Raw genomic sequence first — 25,933 nt, forward strand, 5'->3', positions numbered from 1 at the left:
AATAACACATACCATCCCAGCCGCTGCTCCTCCAGCAATTATCTTTCAACTCTGGCTGAACCATTCGAACTGTCAACGCCAGCGCGCTGCCAACCAGAGGAAAGGTTGTGGGGTCAGAACTGAAAACAAGACTCCTCAAGGCTGGAGCGCCAGGAGAACGGTATGGGGTGTTTGTTTATACTGCTGTCTGCTTATAAGGAGAACTCCCAGGGCGCTTGTTTTATGGCTTAGCAGAACTACAAACAGTGTTAAGAGGGGCTAGGAAAAAAAAAAAAAAAGAAAAAAAAAAGGTTAGCAATGAAAAGGAGCATCAACATTCACCAGGCCCCCCTGGAAGGCGAAGAGGGCTAAGGTTGTTTGCACCTCATAACCAGCAGCATCCTTCCAGCCCTGCCAGAGCCACAAGCTCCTTATCGCCAATCCCAGACATCACCGGCTTGCCCTGCTTCCCCCCCCAGCCCATGCGCATCAGTGTTCCTGCCCACCAAGTGATGGGTAGCATGTACCAGTCCCACCTGGCTGCCACAGGCAAAACACCAAGAAGGCACAACAGATTAGGAAATATAGGAATTATTCACATTGATTAGGATTTCACAGAACTGGAAGGAAGGGAAAGACAGACAGGTGTAGTGGTTTCGGCTCTCCAACATCAGCAGTTTCCAAACAGCTCCTAATCAATGCAACTAAGCAAAATCCTGCCCTCAAACAGTGATTACGGAGAAGACTCCATTACAACTAGAGCCTCCAAATGGACAACCTGCTCATTACTCCCTTTCTGTAGCCTCCTCCCTATAGCATCCATCAGTCGATCAGGTCCCTGCTCAGAAGCAGGACTGCAACACCCCGTGCCTGACATCAGTGGTGGCAGCGGCAGTTGACCTCAAACACAAGCTCTCACCCAGCTTTTCCAGCTGGATCGTGTGATGCTCCCACTTGTTTATTCCCATAATGTGTAAAGCAAAGAGAGACACTTCAGAGGAGCACTGAGATGCATTGGTCTTCCCGATCCAAGCAAAGAGGGTGGCACTGGAGCAGCTGAACCTCACAAAGCCACACATCTCCCTACGGCTTCTTGCGGAGGCTTGGATGTTAAAAGGCAGCCCTGTAAGTCACAGAGGGAGGCAAGGCGATGCCTTCTCCATATTAAAGTAATTGCTAAGCCAAGGAATTTATACATCAGTCTTTCAAGCTAAACTGCCGCTGCTGTGGGTTTCCTACTACAAATGATGGCTGAAGTCACAAGAAGTGAGGGGGGAAAGCCCGAAGCCAGAATTCACAGCAAGCTCAGACAACCGTCAGATGCAATAGGGAGTGCTGGGAAATTCACTCTGCAACAGTTAGAAAGCCATAAGCCTGTATTTAGAGAAACTGCATCTGGGTCTCTTATGGGTGAATTAATTCAGAGCTGCATCTGTATCGTGTTTCTGGGATTAGACTAAAAATTAGGACCATTGGTAACCTAAGTGGCCTGCAAAGCAGAGCAGCCACATTTACCCTCCCTGTCCCTATGTTCTCCACTCTAAAATAAGCTCCGCATCCCAGCAGAGGGTCCCAAGCAGGACCGGGGGCAGCTGATGCCACAAGGAGCAGCCATTCAATTGCTGAAGTGAGCTACAGCCGGAAGAGCAGGTACCACTGAGCATCCACATCCCCTGGGTACTTCTGCAGGCTTTTAGCTTATTTTCTACCTTCCTCTAGAAAGGAGGCCTCCTATACAGCCTGCTAAGCCCAGGCGTAAGCTCAAAGCATAAGGAGGACAGGAGACACATGCAAAGCTGTGCTTCCAGAAAGAGCAGTGCTCAGTTACATGGAATAGCCACTGTCCTCTGATGTTTCAGGCTCCACAGTCCACAAAATGGACAAAAATGGTGTGTTTTTTTCTCCCTCCTCCTCCTTGACCCTTTTGCATGTTACATTCAGTGTAGATCCAGCTGCATGCAAGAAAAAAAAAGTTCAACAGCCCAGGAACTCACCAGAGACCAGAAGGTGGCAAAAAAGCCAGCTGCTGTACACCACTTTTAGCACCTTTAGTTATCTATTTTAAGGTAAGGGGGAAGCCTCATCCCCAATACAACTATCCCCAGCCTTACACACACACCCTTCTGCACGGTGTCTGGGTGCTTGCCCAACTGCCTGCTTTGGTATGTGCCATCCACTTGTAAAGTAATCATAACTTTACAAGAAAAAAAAAGAAAAAAGAAAAAAAAAAGAGACCCAAAACGAACACCACATGGCGAAGACTCACTAAACACTGCCCTCAATACTTTGTGCCAGCTTGATCTTCATTAAGCGAGACGGCTGATAAGCCACAGTCCCCCAATTATTCAAAGCCCAGAGGTCTCCCGCTATCCCAGTTATACAAACCACCCGGCTACATTTGAAATCCATCAGGCAATGCCCAGACCAATTTCAGTGTCCACCTGAAGATCATCGCAAGCTTTATTTTATGAGCAGTGGCATGATTTATTTCTATCTATCCTATTTGCACAGTAGGAAAACATGTGCAAAACCCAGCTATTTCCAGCAATTTATATGTTGCACCTTCCACTGATTGAAGTTAGCGAGCCTCCTCAAACATACTAAAGGCATCAAAATTAGATCCTACCCAGCTACCGTACTATAATGACATCCCTCAGGGTGCCACTGCCCTGCACACACCACAGCAAGCAAATGGAGAAAGGACGATTAGAAGTCCTTTCTCCATTCTCTCTAATCCAAACGCAGAGGTTTCCCTTTGCACATCGGCTGACAGCAAGAGCGAGCAGGCTTTTTACTGCAGTTCTCATGCAGCTATGGCCTTTACATTGCCGTTTTCCCCAGTCTGTGACAATGAAACAACTATTTTCCTTCATAGCATCTAGGCATACTACGGGTTTCTCTATTTTGCTTAAAAAAAAAAAACAAAAAACACCACCAACCTTTGTTATCTGGGGAATGTATTTTCCTGGTCTAAAATACCTTCAAACTGTCAAAGGGAAAGAAAACCACATTCTCCCTCCCTTCTTTCCAATCTGCAGGCCTTAAAGCAGACACATGCTGTTGTGTCTTTTCATTCCCCACACTGCATGGAGACTATTTAACCCCTAGATTTTACTACCCTAAAATGAGCAGTCAATTAAAAAAAAACTACAAGCGACAGTGAAGCCATCAAGAATACCCTTTATTTATTTTCAGGATGCCATTCCTTCCCTGGAGTTAGAACCCAGGTTTGTGGGATCCAACCTCTGGAGGCCAGGGCAACCACACGTGATACTTTACCTTCATCCTTTGATGCAATCCAGCACAAATGACAAATACTTCCACCCTGCAGGGCTGAGCACCGTATCAGTTATATAGTTCAACTTTTCCTGGTGTGGCAGGTATTCCTCTCTTACCCAAGAGAGGTTTCAACTTCTCACAAAAATCAGGCCTTTGAAACACTTAAAACAGTGCCATTATCGGACTCTCTGGTTGCAGTGACGAACCGTGCTCTGATGGCAGCGGATGGAGACTCCTAAAGTCAAACACACACAATGGTGTGTCTGAGACATCCCTCCCCTGTCCCCCACAGGAACCTGCCAACTCTAGAAAAAGACAGGGAAGAGAAACAAAGCCGAGCTGTCCTGGAGTATCTTAAGCGCATTTTTACCCACAAATGAAAGCTGTTCTAAATTTGCTATATATGCGAATTAGAAGAATATGTTGAGAGGCTTAAATGACCTGAGCCTGTCAGCAGAACTTTGTGTTTAAAAAAAAAAAAAAAATTTAAAAGGGAAGTCTTAGGTTGCTGAAGGATTTCACTTGGGGATTTCAGCATACACCCGTTTGCAATTTGTACAGGAGTGTCATGCAAAGGGCACACTGCACGGCACAGCTCTCAAGTCTTCTCCCTGAAAACTAAACCGTTGTACCTCCACTGTAAAAAAAAAATACAGCCCTACTAATACTAATGCATTTTCATCTCATTAGCAACCTGGAGACCAGAACTCCCTGGTGACCTGACATTGTTTCATATGAGCCGTTCCCTTTCCCATCACTGTGAAATGGTCACAGCCCATCAGCTGAAAAGCTACGGCTGGTATTTCAAAAACTCCCTAGAAATTACATGGCAATGCCGTTCCCCTAAAGGGAAGTTTTACACAACTGGCAACCTGCTTCAAGAGGCGTTATCCTCCTTGCAAATAATAAATACAAAATCTGGCTCATCTGGCTAAGAAGCCAAAATCCAAACTAAATGGGCAGTGACTATTTTCAAGTGACTGGTGCTGCAACTGAAAGGGCTTCAGCACTTGCAAGGTAACCCTGAACAAAGTGCCAGTACTGCTTTCAGTGGCATTAACGATTTGCCATCCACAAACTGTTTTGTTTGTGGGGAAGGTACATGACAACTCTTACATGACTGTGTTACACCAGGAGTACCCAGGCTCCCAAAATCTCCTTGGCTTCTCTTCCATGTATGCGCTGCCAGCCACAGGGCAAGAGTATTCACCAGCTGCAGAAGTACAGAGAGATCAAACCACTCCATGTGCAGCACAAGAATCTGTTACCAAAACCACTCAAGGAATTTTTAAAAGAAGAAAGAAGGAAAAAAAAAAATCAGTTAATTTAAAATGTTTATTAGCAGCTATATTACAATAAGCCTGAGACATTCAAATGAAAACTGAAGAATTTATCATCCCGGGCAGCAGCATCCTGATGGAAGCAATTCCCAGCACTTTTTGAGCAAGGCATATTTCCATCACCTCTCCTGACATGGCTGTTCTGTCCAGACCCCCACACTCCTCCACATCCTTTCCCACACGTGATACACCAAAGCAGGCACGCAACCCGGTTTATTAGTCTGAGGTCTATCCATGCTGTCTCATCTCCAAAGCTGGCACGTCTGCGGGAGACCAGTGCACCAGGCAGTGCCTTCCTTTAAACAACTTAACAGTCTACATAATTAAAACCAGTAGAAGCAAGACCAGTGAAACTTACAGCACCGAATGCCTGCAGTCCAACGTGAGTAAAAAAAGTTTAATGGCACCTCTTTTTTCCCAGCTACAGTACAGTAATCGTAACAGCAATTACTAATGGCTCAAAAGAAGGAGCAAGGGTGCTCTTATGCCTCAACTTGGCACTGCACTTTCTCTAGGCTTTTTAAAGCCTTGTAAACTGTACCATCTATCACAATGGCTGGAAGATACAGGATTTATTTTAAGAGACATCTCTGGATTTCAAGGGTTTAAAAAGGTCTAAAAGGCAACCACACAAAGAGCAGGTCCAGCATATGATTGCCCTGTAGTTAAACTTTTGATTTTATGATGCAGCCATGTCCACAGAACATGCTGGATATGCTACTGGGGATACCGCAGTCCCTGTGGCCATTAGTCATACATATGCTGAAATAAAAAAGGCCCATGATTTAGCAGTTTCATTTTTGAGGTCATAAAAAGAATTCAGAGGAATACCCATTTATTAATAAAGTTCCTATGGAGTATAAATTTTAAATGCAGACTTAAAGGCACAGAATTCCTCTTAAATAAACAGAGAAACCTTCCCCAGAAAGCCAGGAAACGTTAAAATAAAAAGTTCTTTTATGATAATAAGCACATTTGCACTCAAATTATGTGATGTGGGAAGAAGGAGAGTTAAAGCACAAGGAAGTACAAAGACCTCAAACAACATGCACTGGGGAACAGAAACATGCTTACATCTGCACATACCCCTATCACCACCTCCCCAACGTGGCCCATATGCACCGTTGGCCTCTAGTCCACCCCTACAGACATCCTCAGCAATGCCTTCATCTGCTTTTCCCATCAAGCAGCTGCCCTATCTACCCCAACCCAAGATGCTAAAACCGGACTTGTCCGTCTGCCACAGCCTGTCTGTTCCCACGCCCGTTGGGAAGCCGAGGGATCACATTTAACCTCAAGCTCCTGGCTTGACAATTCGCTTCAGGAGCCACTTCAAAAAAGTGTATCCAATTCTCAAAATCATTCACATCTCTTCCTCCTCCTTCTTTCCCCGGCCTTCATCCTTTTTGCAAGCATCAGAGCATCCTGCAGCCATAAGAGGCCTCACTGGGTACCACTTCAATTCCTGCAGGTGAGCTCCAGCCTGAATATGCAAAGAAGGGGACAAAAGATGGAGACAGATCCACACACAAAGCCACTGCACTGGCTCTGGCTAAGGGGCGCTGGGGTATCTCACATCTCATCTTCAAAACTCATCAAGACCATCGCCAAGTCAAGAACAGAATGGGCGGATTGAGTTAACAAAACGCAGACACTTCACAAGGATTTGTCTCAAAAAGCTTCCAGATCAAACAGAAAGTGTCAAGTGATTAGTCCAGCCACCATCAAGATGGTGTTCAACATGATGTTAAGAAAACAGTTTTCAGGGCCAAGTCTTAATGAAAAAGTAGCAAGTTATTAAAGACTTGTCTGTAATTTTAATCCAGTGCAAAACAAAGATCTTTTTACCAGTTTTCTCAAGTATATTTTTGAAGAGGTTAAGCAAAGCATGCTGAGTATAAGTGACCAATAGAAGTCACTACTATTTATCCATCTCTTTCTTGGTAGAAGGGAAGAGGACGGGTGTAAACACATAATAAATCTTCTGACAATAAACATTTTTACCAAGGCACTTGAAGGCATCTCCTCAGAGCTCACACAAGTCTAATGGCAACACCTCTCTTCAAAAACCAAAGGACATTAATCATTTCTCCACTGGGCTACAGTATCCCACTCCACCCCCGCCCCCCTCAGCCTGGTTTGTGAGCCTCTTCCCCAAAAACCTGCAAGCTGAGACCATAGCTGGCCATCAAACTTCTAATCTAAACAGCCCCAGAAGATGTATTTCCTTTCATTATACTTTAATATAACAAGTAGACAAGCAGCAGTATCAAAGATTAAGGAGGTCTCGTTACTGAATTTTACTAGAAAATAAGTTTCTGCTTTACAAACCTGCCCAGAAGCGGAAAACACCATCCCCTTAACCCCAACTTTGTTGTGTAAATAGTCACTGCAAACCCAGCCACCAGACTGACCTTTTCAAAAGGCTCTCCTGCCTGCATCCAAGACTATAAAATTTCCTTGCTTTTAATAAACAACATTATTTTTACTTTTTGTGCTTGTTAAAGAAACCCTCTGGAATAAGAGAAACCACTTAAACCAGCGGGAAGCTCATATCCAAGGGTGCTTTTGGAAGTCCTGGGGCATGTTGATAAAGCACAGCCCCCATGGAGCAAGCGGATGCAGCGATCTTCCAAACACTATGCGTAAGCCCAGACTTGGCACCAGCAGATCCAGCCCACGTGGCAGGGGAGACAAAGTCTTACACGGGGCTCCTGTGACCTTTGGAGAGTATCATCTGCTGCTGGAGCATTGACACCCAGCAGAAAGATATTCCCTGCACGGCACATCCAGAGAAAGGCAGTAAAATCTAATTTACTCTAAAATACGCATACAAAGCAAAAACAATTTCCATATGTGTTGCAGAAGATTACATAAAGTTAAAAAATGCCAGGGATGAGGATAATTAAGAACACTACACAAACTGGATTTTTAAACATTTTGCCGGGCCATCATAAGGCCACCGGGCAGTATCTGGAGGCTGAGAAAATGTCCTTCTGTCCCCTGCTGTGCAGGGAACCACTTGCTCGTGTGGCTTGGGGTAGCGGGCATGTGTTTGCATTTAAAATGAATCACAGGGAGGGGACAGGATTTCTCAATAAAGCTGAAATCACCACATGCTACGTCTCTACTTATCACCATCATTTAAAATAAACTGCCCGACAGAGCACCTTCGTGTTTTCACAGCTCAGTTAAAACTACCTGCAACAGGAGAGCCTTGCATGTCTGGCACGGGTGCCAGAGTCAACACAGCCTCCAAGGGACATGGTCCCTCCTTCCCAAGGGGCTGTCTGTGGCAGGAGACCTCCCAGCTGCAGGGCACAGGGACCAGCCTCACCTTGCTTTTCTGAACAGGCATCACCAGTAAAGCAAACCTGCACGGCCAAGGTGTGTTTGCTGTGACACGCAACCTTTGCAGACCAACCTCTTTGCTGCTTTCCCCACCACTCATTCCCTCCCCTCACACATCCTGATTCTGCAAACTCCCTAACACATGCCTCCATTTCTCATGTGCTTCTGGGGCACACCGTCAGCCTGAAGCTGCATGGCATTCACCTGCTGCCCTCCACAGCCAGAAATCACGGACCCTCTAACTCTCTGTTGCCCATGTAATCCCCTCACTACCATCATCTTTTTTAGAGAAATCCTGAAAGAGGTCAACAGGATGAACTTCAGAGAGAGGAGCAGAGGCAGAAAGCCAGCACTGCTGGGCAGGACGATAGCTGCCGTTGCAAAACACCATCTTAGGATCCAAAAACCAAGGGAAGTGCTTGAAACCGCACTTGCAGCGGGCCAAGGATACAAGCTCCATGCGCCGGCAAGCTGACTGCACCCAGTTTTTTTCCATGGCCATCGTGCAGAGAAGCAGGCAGGGCAGCCTGCATATGAGCCAGGTTTTTTAAGAAAATGCAAGCTTTCCATTTAGTCTTTTCAAAAATTACATAATAGCATCTTTATTACAATACAAATGTCTTCAAAATTACTTTCAAGTTAAAAATCAACCAATAGGCAGAATTCATCACCAACACGTAGCTATTTCTCTGTATTCCTATGAAAAACGCACATTGAGATTCAGTTACAGTCATAAGAACAAACTAGCAGCATACAGCAAACTACGCAAATAAACATGCATCCTCAAACTAATCATCATAAATCCAGGGAACTTGAGGTCAGAATTAAATTTAAATCCAGACATACCTAAAATATTGAAGCACACAGCTGGGTGCTCAACAGCCTTAGCATGGCCCCGTAATCATGCAGCACAGCATCCCAGAAGTCACAGGGAATGCCTATTAGCAGCTGTCATTTCCAGTCCAAGTAATTGGGGGAAAATAAAAATAAATCTCCTCCTTCACTTCTCATCCACAAGGTATTTTTTTTCTAAGGCCAGCTGCATTTTGATCCTGTGCTACTGAAAATTTCTATAGTGGAGAAAAGCGTATCAGTACAGTGGCAGCTGCGCATACTCATGTGCTATTTAGGCATCTTTGTCCAAGCTATTTGAAAGCACAAGAGGCCATGTTAAACAGGAGAGGAGGCATGGGGATGCTATGCTCTGACCACTCTATGTGAGCTGTTCTCAGTTCAGCTCTGACCTGTAGGAACAGCGTGTGAAGCAAGGGAAGTCACCCAAACCCTAGATCTGAATCACTGATTTCAGTGACATAGCTGTCTTTCTACAGAGCTGCTATTAATCCATGCTCTGAAGAGCTTCACCTTCTCCAGCTGACGGTCAGAACTGCATTCCTACCAAAATCTGATCAGCATTTTAGTTGTGCACATCATCGTGCAATGTCTTGCCTCGTTTTTTAGGTGTACATATACACTCACATCACCAAGTTGATCCTTTCTGCCACTGTGCAGAAATACACTTACACAAACCTCACATTATACTGCTCAGAAGTGACACAGACACCCATATCTGTTGGCAAGAACAGTAAACATCACCTTAAAAAAGCATAGCCAAAACACCAATGCATTCAAACTTGTACGAGATCACCACCTATTAAACAACGGCTTTGACAGTGCATTTAAGTAAGGCTAAAAAAAAAAAACAAAAAAAACACACACATCACAAACCACCAAAATAAACACTGGTTTGTCTCCATCTATGTGAAAGGCACACCGAGTATTTTGGCCGTTCTGACAAACTTGATCCGATAATGGCTTTTGGATGGGTTATTCTTGGCCCCCTGCGTAGCAACATTGACTGAGCTCACCCTGGACGCTTTGCATGCAGCACCATCCTAAGTGACCTCCTCCACATGCCATGCATATTTTAGACATGAAGCTAGATAATAAAACCACATACCGGATATCAGCAAGTGTTAATAAGATGTAATTCATTGCTGGCAAGCCCCAAACTCAGTTCTTTAAAAAAAAAGATCAACAAAAACAAAACACACACGCAGGTTCACAGGGCCAAAGTCCAAAAGGAGTTCAAATGTGCAGAGCTACTTTCATCTATTCAAGCGCCATGTAATTAAGACCAATATTTGAACTGCAGCAAATTTCCCCAGAACCAAAAGTAATAAAATTCAGATCTAAAACAAAAAAAAAAAAAAAAAAAAACACACCACACTACACAAGAATAAGAGTCAATGAGAGCTCATCATTCGTACAGCGAGACTATAAGTTTCCTCTGTGCGCTGTGAGATCCCTCCAGTTCCCGTGTCCGGCTGACCCCGGGAACGTCTCACTTGACTTCACCTCACCACAGGCTTCCTCTCCGAGAGAGGGGCCGGCAAGCTTCCCGCATCCTTGACTGCCGGCCAGAAACGCAGCAAGGCCTCCAAGCGCTCTAAGACAGATCCTTCTGATTATCACAAAATGAAATTTTCAGCTCTTGTCATCATCGGCCTCAGATTTGTAATGTTACAAAAACATTATTTCCTTTCCCCATTGTATCAAGCCCTCTTCCATTCCCGCTGGTGAAATCAAACAATTTTAAAAGAATTTATATGATGCTAATTTAAACCGAATGTATTAAACTGCCAATCGCAGTTCCCCGACTCTCCCAGGCCTCCTGCCAGCTCCGCTCCGTTCCAGAGCGGCTATCAATCATGGCCAACAGACCGAGGAAAAAGCCCCAGCGATGCAAGAAGCGATACTGGTAATTCTGGCAGTGGAAACCCTGCCCTTCACTTTCGACAAAGTGACGTGAAGTGACCCCGCACAACGGATGGCTCCGAAAGCTTCAGCTCCTCATCACTTCTCATTGGTGAAGCAGCTCATGATACCTTCTGCAGGAACAAACCTAACATGTTTTTCAAATTCCAACATCACTTCCAACTCTGCTTTTGCAACTGGAAGTGGCACATTGACACTCCTCCCCAAGCCACTGTGCGGGAATAGTATGCCTTTACTGCTGCAGAGCCATCGAGACCAACCTCAGAGGTAACTCTGTTCCCATAAAGGGCGAAGGAAACCTTTTCTAGAGGCTCACCTTGCTCTTATACATCAGCAGAAAACTGGGATTTGGGGGAGACTGAAGATGTGTGCTTCACTATTATCTGTAGGCAAACTAAAAGCATCTCAAATGTCAGCCCTTTGGTGCATCTTGTTTTGATGCTGCCTTCCAACAGCCCAACTAACATCAACATGGAAGGAAAAAAAAAAAATCTTTCCTACTTCAGTATTTTTCTGTTGGATACATTCAAGCAGACACGCTGGCAACATCAACAGGCAAAGAAAAAAACCGTCATAACCCAAACCTCAATTTAGAAATCCTTATAGTCCAACATGGCTGGAACTTGAGCAGACAGTGGTGAACAATGAAGAACTTATGCAAGTGTGTAAGGTAGAAGAATACTGAAAGGAGAAGGCACAGAGCGTTTGTCTCTGGTCGAAGCAGGGACTGCATTGCTGGTGGAGAGGCTATCTGGAGCTAAAGAACAAATAACGAAATTAAGGGAAGCTCAAAACATTAGCAGCTGAAATAAACACAGAGACAAAAGGTGATGAGTAGAGAAAGAGTCTAACAAACTGAGAGGAAAAAGAAGTGAGAGTTGTTACGAGAAGGAAAACACTCTTTGGAGGTTTCGTTCAGATGCATGGCTGCTTGCTGGCCCAGAGCTGGAGCTTAGATAATCCAGTATTGCAAAACCAAACACCAAACTCCACCAAAGGAGGATGAGAACAGGGTGAGTAAACACAGTTTTTACCCCCCAGGGCTTCTCCCAGCTTCCCACTGTTGTCAGATCAGGCACTTGAGCCCACAACAGTTGTTCAGTTAGCAACCCTTGGGGAACCTGGTAAAAGCACTTGGCCAGTTTGCCCTTGAAGACATGGAAAACTGCACAAGGAACTCCACAGGTCTATCACCCACAGAATGAAGAAGCAACCTTCACCCAGGCCTCTCTTAAAGCATGGCCCATGCTGGTTTCGATTTGCTGTGCCTGTTTTTTGTACCTGGGTAGGGCAGGAGCAGCCAGTTCCCACCAACCCCCCCCCCCCCCCAATTCCTCCCCTGATTATGCAGCTGGCAAGTATCACAAGGAGGGGGAAGGCTCAGAAGTGGTGAGTACCCATGGCAGAAAAATAAGACACCAGTATGGGCTACTGCAGCATTTTTAGCTTTGCTCTAAAAAATACAGATTTCTTTAGAGCAAAAGATGGAGAATGAGTGGAGCTCCAGACAGGGCATGAGCTCTACAATTGGTAAATATCCTTAAGAGAATATAAAGAAGTTATCGATTTACTTAAAGTAGCATATTTGCTGCATTAATTAGGCACCAAAAGACAAATAAAACTCCTACTCCCAGCCACAGGAAACAAGAAGGAATTATTTAAAAATGTATGGCTGCCATAATACAAAAAAAGAGTATTGTTTGTAAACAATTACTGTTCTAGAAACTGCTCTATCAGGTAAATTCACAGTAACAACTGCAACCATCCCAGACATTGCCACCATGCACACCTGCCTCCCCAAGAGGTCGTCCAGGTCACAACATGTTTTCTGCAGGTTTGATTCAGTGCAACAACTAACAAAGAAGCCATCTGAACTCTCATATGCAGAATGGCATCTCTCCATAGCTCTGTTATACAATACAAAGCTTAGTTTGTTTTTCCAAAATACCAGAAAGAAGCTGAGAAGACAGTAAGGCAGCAGATATACTGGAAATTAATTAATAGAAATTCTAATTACTAGAAATCCTCAAGCTAGACCATTTTACAGAAAGGATGGTGTTTATAAGGCAGAAAATTGAACTCATCTCTACCTATAAACACAACAGCATGATCTTGTGAAAAATTGTAGCAAGAAGCCTTCCCACAAATCAACAAGCCAAACCCATCAATCACTATCAGAGGAAGTAGTTTACTGCTCGTGAGAGGTAAACATTTCACTACCAGTGGATTTAAATTTCATCAAAGTAGCAAAGTTCTTTTTAAGAGCCACTGTGAGCAATGCTCCCCAGCTGTGGTAAGAACTGTACTGAAATTCAAACCTAGAATATTAAAAACAAGAGGGGGCAAAGGCAATTCTATTTTAATAAGTGAACAAGGATGTTCAGCTCATCAGGTTCATCTTTTACAGACATCAATTCCTAGGCAAATGCGAGTAAATCACAGTGAAAGTTTGTGATTACCCAGTTACCCAGTATTTGAAAAACTGTTTAAGACGCAAAAGAAGTTAACTTGCAATCAGTGCATGAACTGCTATTGCTTCACCCTGAACCTGGGAAATCAACACTGGTGTCTGCAGGCCTTCCAGTTTACACCAGGCATAGCAGCACAAATGCCTCTGTCCTGCTAAGTGGAAAATATGAGTTATACACCGCAACTGCACTTCCCAGGCTCTGGGCTACCAAGAGCCTATGGCAAAATACAGGTGGGAGAATATGACAACAAAAATGGACCACTGTTTTTCAACAGTATAAAAGTCAGAAGATAAAAACTCTAGTAGCAACCACAGAATGAAGAATCATTGCTTCTCCTAGTGACAAAATTACTTCTATATGTAAAACTAAATTTACTGCCCTGGGACTAGAAAAGCAGAACTTTGTTTTAACATGACCATGAATCACCCTCCACTTTCCAGAAAACCTCCAACCCGTGTGCACACACAGAAGTCCTACCTGTTTCATTGCTGTCTCTCCAATCTTGTCAGAGTGCTTACGGATACTCTCCAGGAAATCCTTGAGGTCTGACATGGAAACTTCTTTGATCTCTTCCCGCAGCTTTGGAATATTATCCACCATGATCTTGCAGAAGCGGTAGTGGCTTACTTGGGGCAGGTACGTGTGCTCAAGGTGCTCCAGGGTCTTCAGCGCAGGGTAGTGTCTGGGGAAAGCAAGGCAGGCAGATGCAAAAAGAAGAATGGCTATTTCCATCCCACTTCCTCTCCAAAATGTGTGTTAAATGTAAATTATTCAATATATCTGAGAATCTCAGCTCTCTTCAAAGGAACACAGAGCTTAACAGCCAGGTAACCACAAAACATTGTTCTCCTCTTGAAGCAGAGGAACACAAATGCAGTAGCAGCTCCTTATCAGAGCTCTGATGTGCAGACAAGGATCAGCTGGGTCACAAGTGATCAGGATCAGCTGAGCCCAGTAGCAGCTCTCACCCACAGTAAAGCCTGTTTTAGGCACTATATCACAAAAGAAGGAAAAGTTGGCAACCGCATGTAGTATTGTTAGGTTAACCAAGGAGAAAGCTCAGCCCCACATGCAAGGAGGAGCAGAGAGGCACGATGGCTCATGGGCATGGGGGAACCCCAGGAAGACCCTGCACTGGTCTTGCCAGGAGAACCATCAGCCCCACAGATGTAGGTGACACCCATCAAAGTCAGCAGGTATTCCCAGCTCCTCAGACCAAGGCATCCATGTCAGGTATGAGGCATATTATGGGATGCAGGGGAAGAGCATTTTGGCATCGCACCTCTAACCCTTTCCCTGGGTGAAGGACTCCATTCTGGGTGCACATCACCTTCATCCTGACCAGCCAGACAAGGGAACGGGATGAGGCTGTTGATGCTTGGGAGTGCTGAGCGTTCCTGCCTGTTGATCTGTACAGCCAGCTAAGTGTACACAAGCCTGCATGTTGAACCAGGTGTTGTGTGGGTGCCAGCTGGGAGCACACACTCAGCCTCACTCCTGCCTGGACCTGGGGCACAAGGCTGCAGCAGATTTCTTTCTGTGGGGCTGCCAGATTTGGCAACCTCTAACAGTGAGGCACCGTAAGACAGAACGTGGAGATGTGAGTATACTGTAATACACCATAGACTGATAAACTAGTGTCTAACACACATTAATTTCCAATATATCTACTACTAGCACAGACACTTGTTACTGTGTTGTAAAGATCTTGGACATGAGAGCTCAGCTTTCCTTCCCTGTGCGTACCAGGAGTCTGATCCCACCTTCCTCCCAGCTGTTCTAATGCTACTAAGCACCATTAAAAACACTTCCTACCCAAAGCACATTTTATTTCAGTAGAGGTAAAAACAGTCTGGATACAAACCTGAGATTAGGGGTCCAATGAATCCATTTTTTAGAAAGACCCTGCAACTACTGTTGTACCACTGGGATATGAGACCTTTTCAATGTTGAAAATTATTTCCCCACTCTAAAAGCAATATACATTATATATACATATATGCAAAAATCCCAATGTTTATTCCCCTATGCACAACGCATGCCTCTGTATTTTTGGTCATGCCTAACGGACTTAAAATTTATCCTACCTTTCTGGATAAAAGCAATCTTCATAGCCTCACAGAAGATGTTAAATGGGAAAGCAGCCTAAGCAAATCATTTTTCTCAAACACCCTCCCTCCCTTCTTTTCCCTTTGGGAAGTGGGAGTCCATAGGATTTGCCTGTTCACTGGAGTATGGGAACCCTCCTGAATGGTGATGTAAAATGTGAAACTGTCCTCCTCCTGGTCTGACCACAGATCTGGTCAAAGGTTAAAATAAAAAAAAGTTATGAGGGAACCATCTAGGAAGCATTAGCAGAGTCTATAAAAAAATATTTAAGACTAACACTAGGTCACAGTCACCTCTAGGGTGAATAGACTCCAGCTGACTACACCCATGGTTAATCTCTGCCACAAGCACCTGCCACTTCCACCGTGAATTTTTGGGGGAGAAAAAGTGTTTAGTCATAAGAAACATATTAGCACCACTGAAAAAAAAAAAAAAAGAACTGACACTTTCATCCCCATTCAAAACAATCCTTGCCTGAACTCCAAGTAGGTCCACAAGGGAGTTACTTTAACCAGAAGTGGCCTGTCCTGTTCCCAACACCAGAAGTCAAACTGATTAACCCCATAACCTGTCCAGTGTTTACACTACAGTAAGGTATGAAAAACTATTTGCAATAAAACGCAAACCTCTCTGGAGAGAAACTTCAGACTGCACAGAAAGCCAGAAATTAAACCAGAGGAATAAACACACGCTGGGAGGGTTGTTGTATTTTAGGCCATTGTTTGCTGCACTAGAAGCAGTTAAAAGGTGGCCAGGGGGGACAGTGCAGTCACTGATGGGGTCTGCGGCTGCCTGCCAAAAACAGAGTCCAAAACACATGGGGGCAGAGGAAAGGTCAACACTGCTCTTGTGTGAGACTGGCAATTCCTGCGGCCAAAGTACTGCTGCCTCAGCCCAGACTGCATCCCTTACGTTAATGATAAATGCATTTTGATAAAACAGAGTCAGAGCCTGAATTTTATTTTTTTCTCTCTCTCTTCTCTGGAAATACCCAGGCCCTGCTCAGTGGGCACAGCTCTGCGGAGGCTTCTCAACTACGTGCAGGATGAAGCATTCTCATTGCTTAGTGCTTGGGAACTGTATGGATATGGCAAGTGACCCAGGGGTAAAAAAAAATAAAAAGACTGATCCTTCCAGAGCCCTGCAGAACCAGGAGGAACCTCTGGAGGCAGAACTATTTTCTTTCTCATCACTTTCCAACAAGAAGCGACATGTCTCAGCCACTGCAGCAAAGATCTTTCTCTGTCCCTTCCTTAAATTCTGGACAATGTTTCTCTCCATCTCTTCTCTCTGCTGACAAAGGTCAACCCTCCGAGTTCAAACCATGCTTTGTTCCCCATCTCCAGCTCCAGTTAACAGCCACAGATTCCGCATTCGGCAAACACCTACATTTGGTTTATACACATCACGCAGCAAACAGCACATAACTCATTTTTTCTACCTTGGGAGAGTTGAGTTTATTCGCCTCGAATGCAAAGCCTATTACTCCTCTGAGACCATGTACCCAAACCCCAAGACTCATGCTAGTAACCAACCCCCTTGCTGGCTATCATGAAATGATATATAAGTGAGACCGGGTGCAGATACAAAAATATTTAATATGTTGTGCTGTGTTTGGTGAATGAAGCCATCAAATCCGGACAAAGAAAGAAGGAAAAAAAGAAAGCCAAGGGTTCAGATTTTCCTTAAATGTGGCTTTCAACTTCTATTTGTTTCAGAATGAACTAATTCAAAGGGTGGGGGGGGGCGGGGGAAGATGAAATTCTTAGAAGCAGACGCTGGAAACACTATCCAGAGCAAGGGAATCAAGCAGCATGTGGATTCCCTTCAAAAGTTCACAATGCTGTGATCAGCTCCAGCTCTCCACCCCACATCTGTCAACGGATAAGCCCCTTGCTGTTCCTGTAAACAGACTAAAAACAGTTGGACAAACTGTACACTGCCCTATTCTACACCGAGCCATCCCAAGAAAGAGAGCGAGCGCTTTGTGAACAGCTAAATAAGCTCCCTACAACTCCTCCAGCCAGCCCAACTTTCAGCAGTAACGCTTATCTGTTTACCCACGGCTCCTGGGTCCAAGGACCACAGAGATCAGCAGAGGCAGGAGGGGAAGTGTAAAAATACGCCCATCCAATTAGTTATCGCCTTGTTTGAAACATCTGGTTTCTTCTGTATTGTTTCTATGATGGATGGCAGGCACAAAACCAGGCATCCGATCTGACTGCTCTCCCTGCGTGGCATTCAGCTGGAACCTGCCACGTTTTCAGCTGACCTTCTAGCAGCTGCTTTTTGCCCAGTTTGCCACCCCCAGGGCTACAACGCGCCTCCAAAGTCCCATGCTGTTTAAACAAACTGTCCCCCAGGATCCTAGCCATGCAAATATCCCGGATCGTCATTCAATCATTCAGCATAGCAACAGAAGCAGGGTGGGAAAAATCCTAGATTTACAGCTCATGATTTCTGAGCCACAAAGTCCTTGTAGTTCAGCTTACTCTTCTGAGCAACTATTTCTACCACAAAATAAGCCATATGCCTTCTCACCAACTTCTACCATCCTGTACATTTCTTAAATGTTTGGCGTCCATTTGTGTTCATCGGATTCTCTCAGATTGCATCAGGTTTTGTATTATGACATTCATAGAATGAAATTTAGTTCGTAACACATAAGTACCAAATCATGCATCAATTGCATGCATTGCAACAGCGAGCTTCCTCGAAAAGAAAAAGGTTTTTAATTAAGGTGAACATTCACTAACACAAAACAAAATTAAAGCCTGCTGCAATCCCAGTTTTAGGCTGTACCACAGGAGACTGAGCAAGACTGTGAAGATACCAGCCAGAAATCAGGCAAGTTAACTTGGAAAGACTGATTTTTGAAGTCTTGAGTTTTCAGAATGTCTTTAATTTATCCAGCACCAAATGGGTGCTTTTCAACTCTTCCAATGCAAACACCAGTCTATACGAAATTTACCTTTTAGATTTCATTTGCTCTCGCAGTTTGCTGTACATCTCCAGGACTGGAAAGAGAAGGAAAACACACAAGCATTGAGACACAAGCACAAAAGCTAAGAGACCTGAATTAAAATAAACAGCTATACAAATAAAAAGTAATTTCAGATTCCTCACCAGGAAGACACAGTGTTAGCTTATCAACCGTCGCTGAAATATTTCTCTGTTGTAATCGGCATTGCTTCAGCTCTTCCATTGCTATTATCAGCTTTGGAAAGGGAAAAAAAAAAAAAAAAAAAGGTTCACCAAGAGGAGTAAAGACAGAGCAGAGAGGATACAAACTGCTTTGCACTTGTCACAACCATCCAAACTGTAGGTGGACAACGAAGCCTACTCCAGTAACTGCAGAGCTCACCAAGCACTGCAGAGCATTGCTGAAATAAGGAGGACAGGCAGCTTTGAGTTGTTTAATCGAGTAGCAGAAGCATTCCCTTAATTTCAAGTAAGCAAGCAGCAAAACCAAAGCCATCAAAATACCAGCCTTGTAGCACGTCCTGTGAATTCCAAAAATGACTTCCCCTTCCCATTTTATTCATCTCTTCCCTACTCCCTCTCCAAGCTTCTCTTTCTAGTTCTTCTCAAAGACAGGATGTGGCCGCTCGTTCCCAGGGGGATTCTTACCATCACAAGCTAACAAGGATTTTTAAATGCTCAGTCGCCAACAGAAAAACCTGTGCGTCTGAACAAGGGCAAAACAAGAATCAGCCATTGCATACAAAAGAAAACTCTTTGGTTTCTTTTTTCAAATGGGCAGGTCATAGACTTTTTCTTTAGAGCACCAACTTATCGCCACAGTACAAGACTGAGATTGCAAAGTCCTTTTGAAATCCCAGGCTTTTCTACTCTTGTAGGCAAATCCTCCGGTCAAGGTAACACAGAGGTATGTTTATTTGATTCAGGAGAGAAGCTGCATCACCTCTTCCCAAAAGGGCATTTTTAATCTTTAATCTTTATTAGAATAATTGGTCTGATGCAGCTCAACATGGGGATTTTCTCATTTGTTTTTCCAAATGAAATGCAGTTGACTGAAACAGCAATGCCTATGTGTACCCCCAGCAAAATGAAGTCTGGAAGGGCAGTTAAGAAAGAAAACAAAAGCTGCAAAGAGTAGACACATCGAACATGAGGAGAGTGATCCAATTGATCAGGAGCAAAGACAAAGAGGGGAGAAGGACCATCCCTGGGAGTTCTCAGACATCTGCATCTTGGGCACTTGAAAACCTTCAAGCATCAGTGCCTTCAGCTCTGAAGTCCCCCCAAGTCTGTTAATGTTCCTTGATGATTAAGAGGAAGAAGAGTGAATGTCATTAGAGGCACATCGCATCCAGGACATACTAATCACTATCTTTGCTCCATGCCTTGATGCCTCTATCCATGCAGCTCAAAAACCACCCTGACTTTAACTGCTGCTGTACTGCACTGTGAAGCAGAAACCAGACTCTCCAGCTCATATTCATAGAATCACTGCATGGTTTGGGTTGGAAGGGACATCTAGTCAAAGGTCATCTAGTTCCAATCTCCTGCCATGGGAAGGTGTCCCTGCCACTAGCCCAGGTTGCTCCAAGCTCCGTCCAGCCTGGCCTCGGACATTGCCAGGGATGGGGCATCCACAGGCTTCTCTGGGCAACCTAGTCCAGTGCCTCACCAAACCCATCCTAAAACACGTCCAGTCTAAACCTTGCCCTCTTCCAGTTTAAAACCGTTGCCCCTTATCCTGTCACTATAGGCCCTGGTATAAAGTCTCTCTCCATCTTTCTTACGAGCCCACTTTTAAGCATTGAAAGGCTGCAACAAGGTCTCCCCGCAGCCTCCCCTTCTCCAGGCTGAACCCCCCCAACTCTCCCAGCCTGTCCCCACAGCAGAGCTGTTCCAGCTTCTGACCATCCCTGTAGTTCCCTCTGACCCCGCCCCAACAGCTCCACATCTCTCCTGTGCTGAGGACCCCCCAGCTGGATGAAGTATTCCAGGGAAGGTCTCACCAGAGCGGAGCAGAGGGGCAGAATCACCCGCCTCAACCTGCTGGCCTACAGGTGAAGCAGTAGTGTCATGAATGATCCAAATGACACCATTTAGGGCTGCAGGAGCAAGCCCACAACCTGATTATTGTTTCAAGTCCCTCCTGCTTCCTAGGCTTTGCCTCTCACTAGCTTTCAATCTGCAAGCAGTACAAAAGAAAAATCACTTCCCAACGCAACTCATCCTTCATGCAGAAAAGCAAAATACAGGAAAGGGAATCAGTGCTCGCTTTAATACCAATGCCGTATACATTAGCAGTTAATGCTGAGCAGTTATCAACGCTCAGTGTAATTTCCCACAAGCACAGCCGAATAGTGGAAACTCAAAAAACCAGACAGAATGAATGAATGTATCACTCACTTCTTTTCCCTCATTCTGCAGCTTTCGGTTGGTGTCCGTCACTTGATTCTGCGGGGATAATGGGGAAAAAAGACAAAGCACATCTACGTGTAAATCAGGACAATGTTTTTCACAAATAAGAAACTGTACATAAACACCATCGCTTTTCACACAATCTTCTCTTGCATGGCATAAAACTGTTTAATAGCCCATTTAATAGTTATCGCCATTCTGGCACATGGGACGCCAACAGCCACACAGCAAATACCAAGGGTTTTCTTCCCTGCTAGCAGAGAAAAGAAAAAGGCAACAAGAGTTAATGCTGTTGCATGGCTGCCTCAAAATCCTGCAGTCTTAATGGATCAGATTTTGTAGCTGACACTCACATGTGTTCTCATCTTAAAAGCTATTTTACCTGAGTGGTAGAGGAATTAAATTTCCCCTCCTCAACATCAAACAGATTACAAATAGGTTTTAACTCCTTAATATCATGGCAAGAAAAGAACTCTTCAATGTGGGCTTTACCTATACAGTTCAAATACTTTCTTTTAGATCTTCAGATGCATCTTGCACTGGACCCCTCCTCCTGCTGGTATAAAAATGTATTTTTATATACCTGGTATAAAAAAAGGTATGTATTTTCCTTACTAAACTGTCTTTCTGTATTATCCCATCAGGCTGGGCCCCACAATTCAAAAATTTCCCATTTTGCAAACTGGTAGGTTCCCTGGACCAGCAAGATCACAGCAGTTCAGCCCTTTACAGCTCTAGTTGACTCAGTACAGACACACGAGAACAAAGCTAATTTTTAGACTCGTCAGGCTAGAAAATAAGCAGCTTGCACTTATTTAGACAAGTAGAAGGATGACTTTGGGAATTCTCCTGAATGCACATTCAAGTTCAAACAGGAGAAGGTTTGTAAATCAAGAGATACCATTTTCTACAGACCAGCTGGGATAGCCGAAACAAACTTTGAAGTAAACATGCCCAGCTTCAGGTCTTCAGCAGAAGCAGCCATTTATAAAGGTGAATGCCAGCAAAGAACTACTCTGAGTTCAGGTGCCTCATATCAGTCTGAGACTAACGTGCCATAAAACCACGTGGTTTTTCCCCAAAGACTACCCTTTTCACTGCTACTAAAGTTGTAAATATTCATCTCCAGGCTTGTCTCTAAGATGCCTCAGAGCTTTCTAGTTTTACTCAGGCTCATTGTACCGTGGAAGCTGCTGCTGGATTTCAGCCGGCATAGTCAAATTTTATGAACTAGTTTCTGCGTGTTTTCAGGAGTTTTGTTCATTGCGTAGGCAAAATCAGTAACAGAGCTTGGGCAACAGCATGAGCTGTGACATGGAGCTCTCAAAGTACATCCAGGAGCATAAGATCACACAAACAAACTCAAGACCTTTATTTCCCGATTCTTTTCAACAATTGCAAAAACAAGCTGAATTTTTCATGAATCTGCCACTACTGAAGGAATATCACTTGATGCTCTGCAATTACCCAACAGAATGTGGATGGTGCACAGAGCAGAGAAAATAGCAGAGCAAAGCGGGACAAGCTTCAAGGTGGATTCAGAAGGTAACAGCCACCTCTTTCTCTTTACAGCATGCCACAAGGCAACCAGTTCAGATAGGAGTGGAGCTTTGTATTAATAAATATAAAATTGGTTCAGGATCCAATTTGTTTCCTGCTGACTACTGAAAGAACCTGAGCAACAATCATTTCCCGCACTGGTCCAAACTGCAACAGGACATCTCACACTGAAAGGTCTGTGTGGCTCAAATGAACAGAGTTATCCAGCCTCACAGGCTTCCTTTTGTTTTAACAATGGCCATGCTGGTTTTTAATCTTACTGTGATTGCAAGAAGGGGAGTCATCCCATGATCTCCCTGCACACAATTTCGCTACAGCATCTGCATCACATTGCTCCCTCTTCTGCAGTAGCTTCAGTGCTCCTGGCCGCTTGCCCTGTGCAAAAACTGCTCATTTCCTTTATGATGTATTGAGATTTTACAAGCAGGAGCATTGCATCTCTTCCAAAGATTATTTTATTTGCTTATATCCTGAAAATCCCACCAGGAAAAAGGAATCCATGTAGGGTAATTTAAAACTGCTCCTAAAATAATGCCAAGGCTATACTAGTCTCCTATTAAAATTACATATCAACCCCAGCTAAAGCAAAAAAGTAAGAATATATTCTGCCCTTGCACACTATGAGTTTTCAGGGGGCAGGGAGTTGTGTTTTCTTTTATTCTTAAGGTCTACATCCATACACTGAAAAAAATAGATGACTATTTATATAGACTCTCTGTAGACACATTGAAGCTTTTCAGACGAGGAGATTTTATAATCTAAGACAGACGCACAGCAAGGGGGGACAGACAACAGGTGGGCACATGTGAAGAAAGAGACGATGGGATCACACAAGGGGCTTACGGGATGCTCAAGTCGTCAGTTCATTTATCTATATACGGAACATGTGGTATGGAGCAGGGCTTTGGTTTGGGGGTTTTTAAACATCACTCTGCTATCATTTAGAGAGTGTCAGCGTGATGAGAGAGAGGAGCAAAGGGCGCTGCAGAGGAATCCTGGGAATGGATCCGAAGGGCACCACCATGACCCCACACGGCTGTGCCGACTCCATCCCGCTGTCCAACACCCACCTACTGCTGATTTCCAGCCTCCCTACGAAAGGGAGGGTGACTGTGGAGTGATCCTTCAAGTTGGCAACTCATGAACTTTCCAATCCGGAGGGTGCACCCAAGGACGGAGTTCATTACCCACCACCACAGCCGTTCTCCTCTCATTAACGCAACCCCATGGGAATCCACTGCACAGCTGTTGTGCTTTCAGGTCATCCCACATCGTGGGGCACCAAGATCCCCTGCTTGGTTTTGCGTGGGTGAAGGTGATCTTCCCTTCACACTAAGCCAGCTGCCTCAGTTTAATTAAATCTACCTTAATCTGACTGCACTAAGCAATAAACGTTGCTTCCTTATTAATTTTCTCCCCCCGTCACACTCATAATTTCATAGATCTTATGACTTGTTGGCAGAGAGGGTTAGAATTGCAGATGTCTTTTCAGAGAAAAACCCTTTTATTAACTGCTCTTCGATAGTGGCAGGTGTGAAGAACTAAATTTGAGCAGAGATCATTAGCTACACAAAACAAGGCAACAAGTGATTCTACTGTAGCTCTTTGAAAATGGACCTGGTGACCACAGTCCATGAAACTGAGGAACAGCCAGTGCCGTGCTGTTACTAAGAAAGCAACCATCACACAAATGTGCATGAACATAATCCTACAATGTGCTTGAAACAACCCTTCTGCACCATTTCACTGGTGCCTGATTGCCTGTCCTAATGTAGAAACCATGCTTATCACCAAAACAGCCCCGAACACCATCAGCTGGAAGGACCTCCAAAGTAAGAAAGTAATAATGGTGATATGCCTAGAAAGCACAACGCTCTAGGATGGACTGGGGCTACCTATCTTACAGAGGACAAGACCAGAGAAGAACATTCCTCTAACCCGAAGACGACAGCTGCAAAACTAAGAGAAATAATCTCTCTTTTGTGTCTGACAGGCCAAACAGTAGTAGACCTAAAAAAGGCTTTTCAATCATGCCACTCAAGTTTCATAGAGAAGGAAGGACAGCAGTACCTGGGCGATGACTAACATTAGAGGATGTTACATAAAAATCCATCAGGTATGACGCAGCTGAAGAAGAACTTGCTTAAGAGAAAAGACAGACTACGTGATTTCTTGAAGTTGTCACCAGCCCTGTGACTGTGATCCTTTCCCCTTCATGCCTCGAGTCAAGTTTTCCAAGTTGAAGCACGCTAATGTATAATCTATCTTTGCCCTTTTAAACTCCACTGGAATCTTTATAAGCTGTAACAGACTGGTACCTGGTTCTCGAGACCCAACAGCACCATGCATTTATAGGTTTGAGAACAGGTCAACATCAGGCTGCTCATTTCCTAATGAGGAAGAACAATCCTGCAGCACAAGATACAAAAACATTGAAGCTGTGTAACAAAACAAAACAAACACCACCACCAACAAAACAACAATATTTTTCCTTGGAAAACATGTAAGAAATCAAAAGTAAAGAGAATTGTCATGGTTAAGCTATATAGTTTCAAAAAAAAAAAAAGACTAAGCAAACGCAAAAAAATTTCTGGTTTAAAAAACGTTACAGTTTAAATATCATCCAAAGGAAGGAGATGCCTTTTTAAAAATGTATCCTGTGTATTTTCAATTAACTTTACTTTTTTATCCATATAGAGATTACTAATCAGTGACACAGCACCTCTTGAAAACACCATAAAATATTGCCTAATGCAGAAATTCATTGCAGAGGAGATCCTCTGCTGATCAAGAAGATAAAGTTCCCAAATCAGTGCTAGTCCTTCACAGGGCACAAAAGCAGGTGAGAAGGTTCAGCAGTCCAGCCCAGATTAAGTTTTAGTTCACTTGGGGCCACCTGAAACACAGCGTCACAGCACAGGGGGAAGAGGACAGCTGTGTTACACATGAATTGGGGAAGATAATGCATCCAGCTCACATTTAGCATGTGCATTCTTAAAACAATGAACACAAATATTTCTGCAAGCACAATATTATATAAAACATCCCAAAGCTAAAAGCACACAAGTGAAGATACATCCTAGAGATGCAATAGGGAAGGCATTTATTTTGTTGCTAGTTGCACGTATGTTCAAAGACAAGCACTATTGAGAAAAAGACCAAGATCAAATAGAGAATGAATAGCTGGAACAAAACACACTCTCACCACTCGACCCATGGATGATTCCCTGGGGAAGCCCTTACAAAGAGGGCTCAGTATTTCTCAAATAAGTTTCTGTGTATATTTTTCCCATGTGCCGTTTTATAGATCACATAGTAATGGAAATCAAGAGAGATCCTGAGGGTACAGAGATGGACTTCACAGTGTGCCACCAACAAAGTAGCTGTTTGTAGAATGGGAAACAGCAACAAGCCTTTGCAAACAAACAATGTGGAATTCTTGGCTAGAAACAATAGCTTTTTTAAAAAAAAAAAAAATACTTCCATGGTATTTCCAATAGCCTCATCCTGCAATCAACTGCTGAATGAATCCTTGCCATGGAAATAATACGTATGTAGTAATATGGGTGCTTCCAGTGTCAGGATACTCCCCCAACAAAGTTGCTGCTGCAAGCATCCTTGTGGGATGGAGACCTGAGTGTGTAAAGCTAGACACCTGCGAGGAAATGC

At 44.0% G+C, this 25,933-nt stretch overlaps 1 protein-coding gene across 6 annotated transcripts in view; it reads right to left on the bottom strand.

The window, feature by feature from the left end:
• The window catches only part of EXOC6B (exocyst complex component 6B), a 311,968-nt gene that overhangs the window by 231,586 nt on the left and 54,449 nt on the right, over positions 1-25,933 (bottom strand). For all 6 annotated transcript variants that reach the window (XM_040590557.1, XM_040590521.1, XM_040590539.1 and 3 more), the window contains exons 3-6: positions 20,693-20,740; positions 18,434-18,524; positions 18,279-18,324; positions 13,676-13,880 (exon numbers count right to left, since the gene is read on the bottom strand). In XM_040590557.1, the coding sequence (XP_040446491.1) occupies positions 13,676-13,880; positions 18,279-18,324; positions 18,434-18,524; positions 20,693-20,740 (390 nt within the window). The remainder of the gene's footprint in view (positions 1-13,675; positions 13,881-18,278; positions 18,325-18,433; positions 18,525-20,692; positions 20,741-25,933) is intronic.

The sequence above is a fragment of the Falco naumanni genome, chromosome 1 (genome assembly GCF_017639655.2).
Source record: "Falco naumanni isolate bFalNau1 chromosome 1, bFalNau1.pat, whole genome shotgun sequence".
NCBI lineage: Eukaryota > Metazoa > Chordata > Aves > Falconiformes > Falconidae > Falco > Falco naumanni.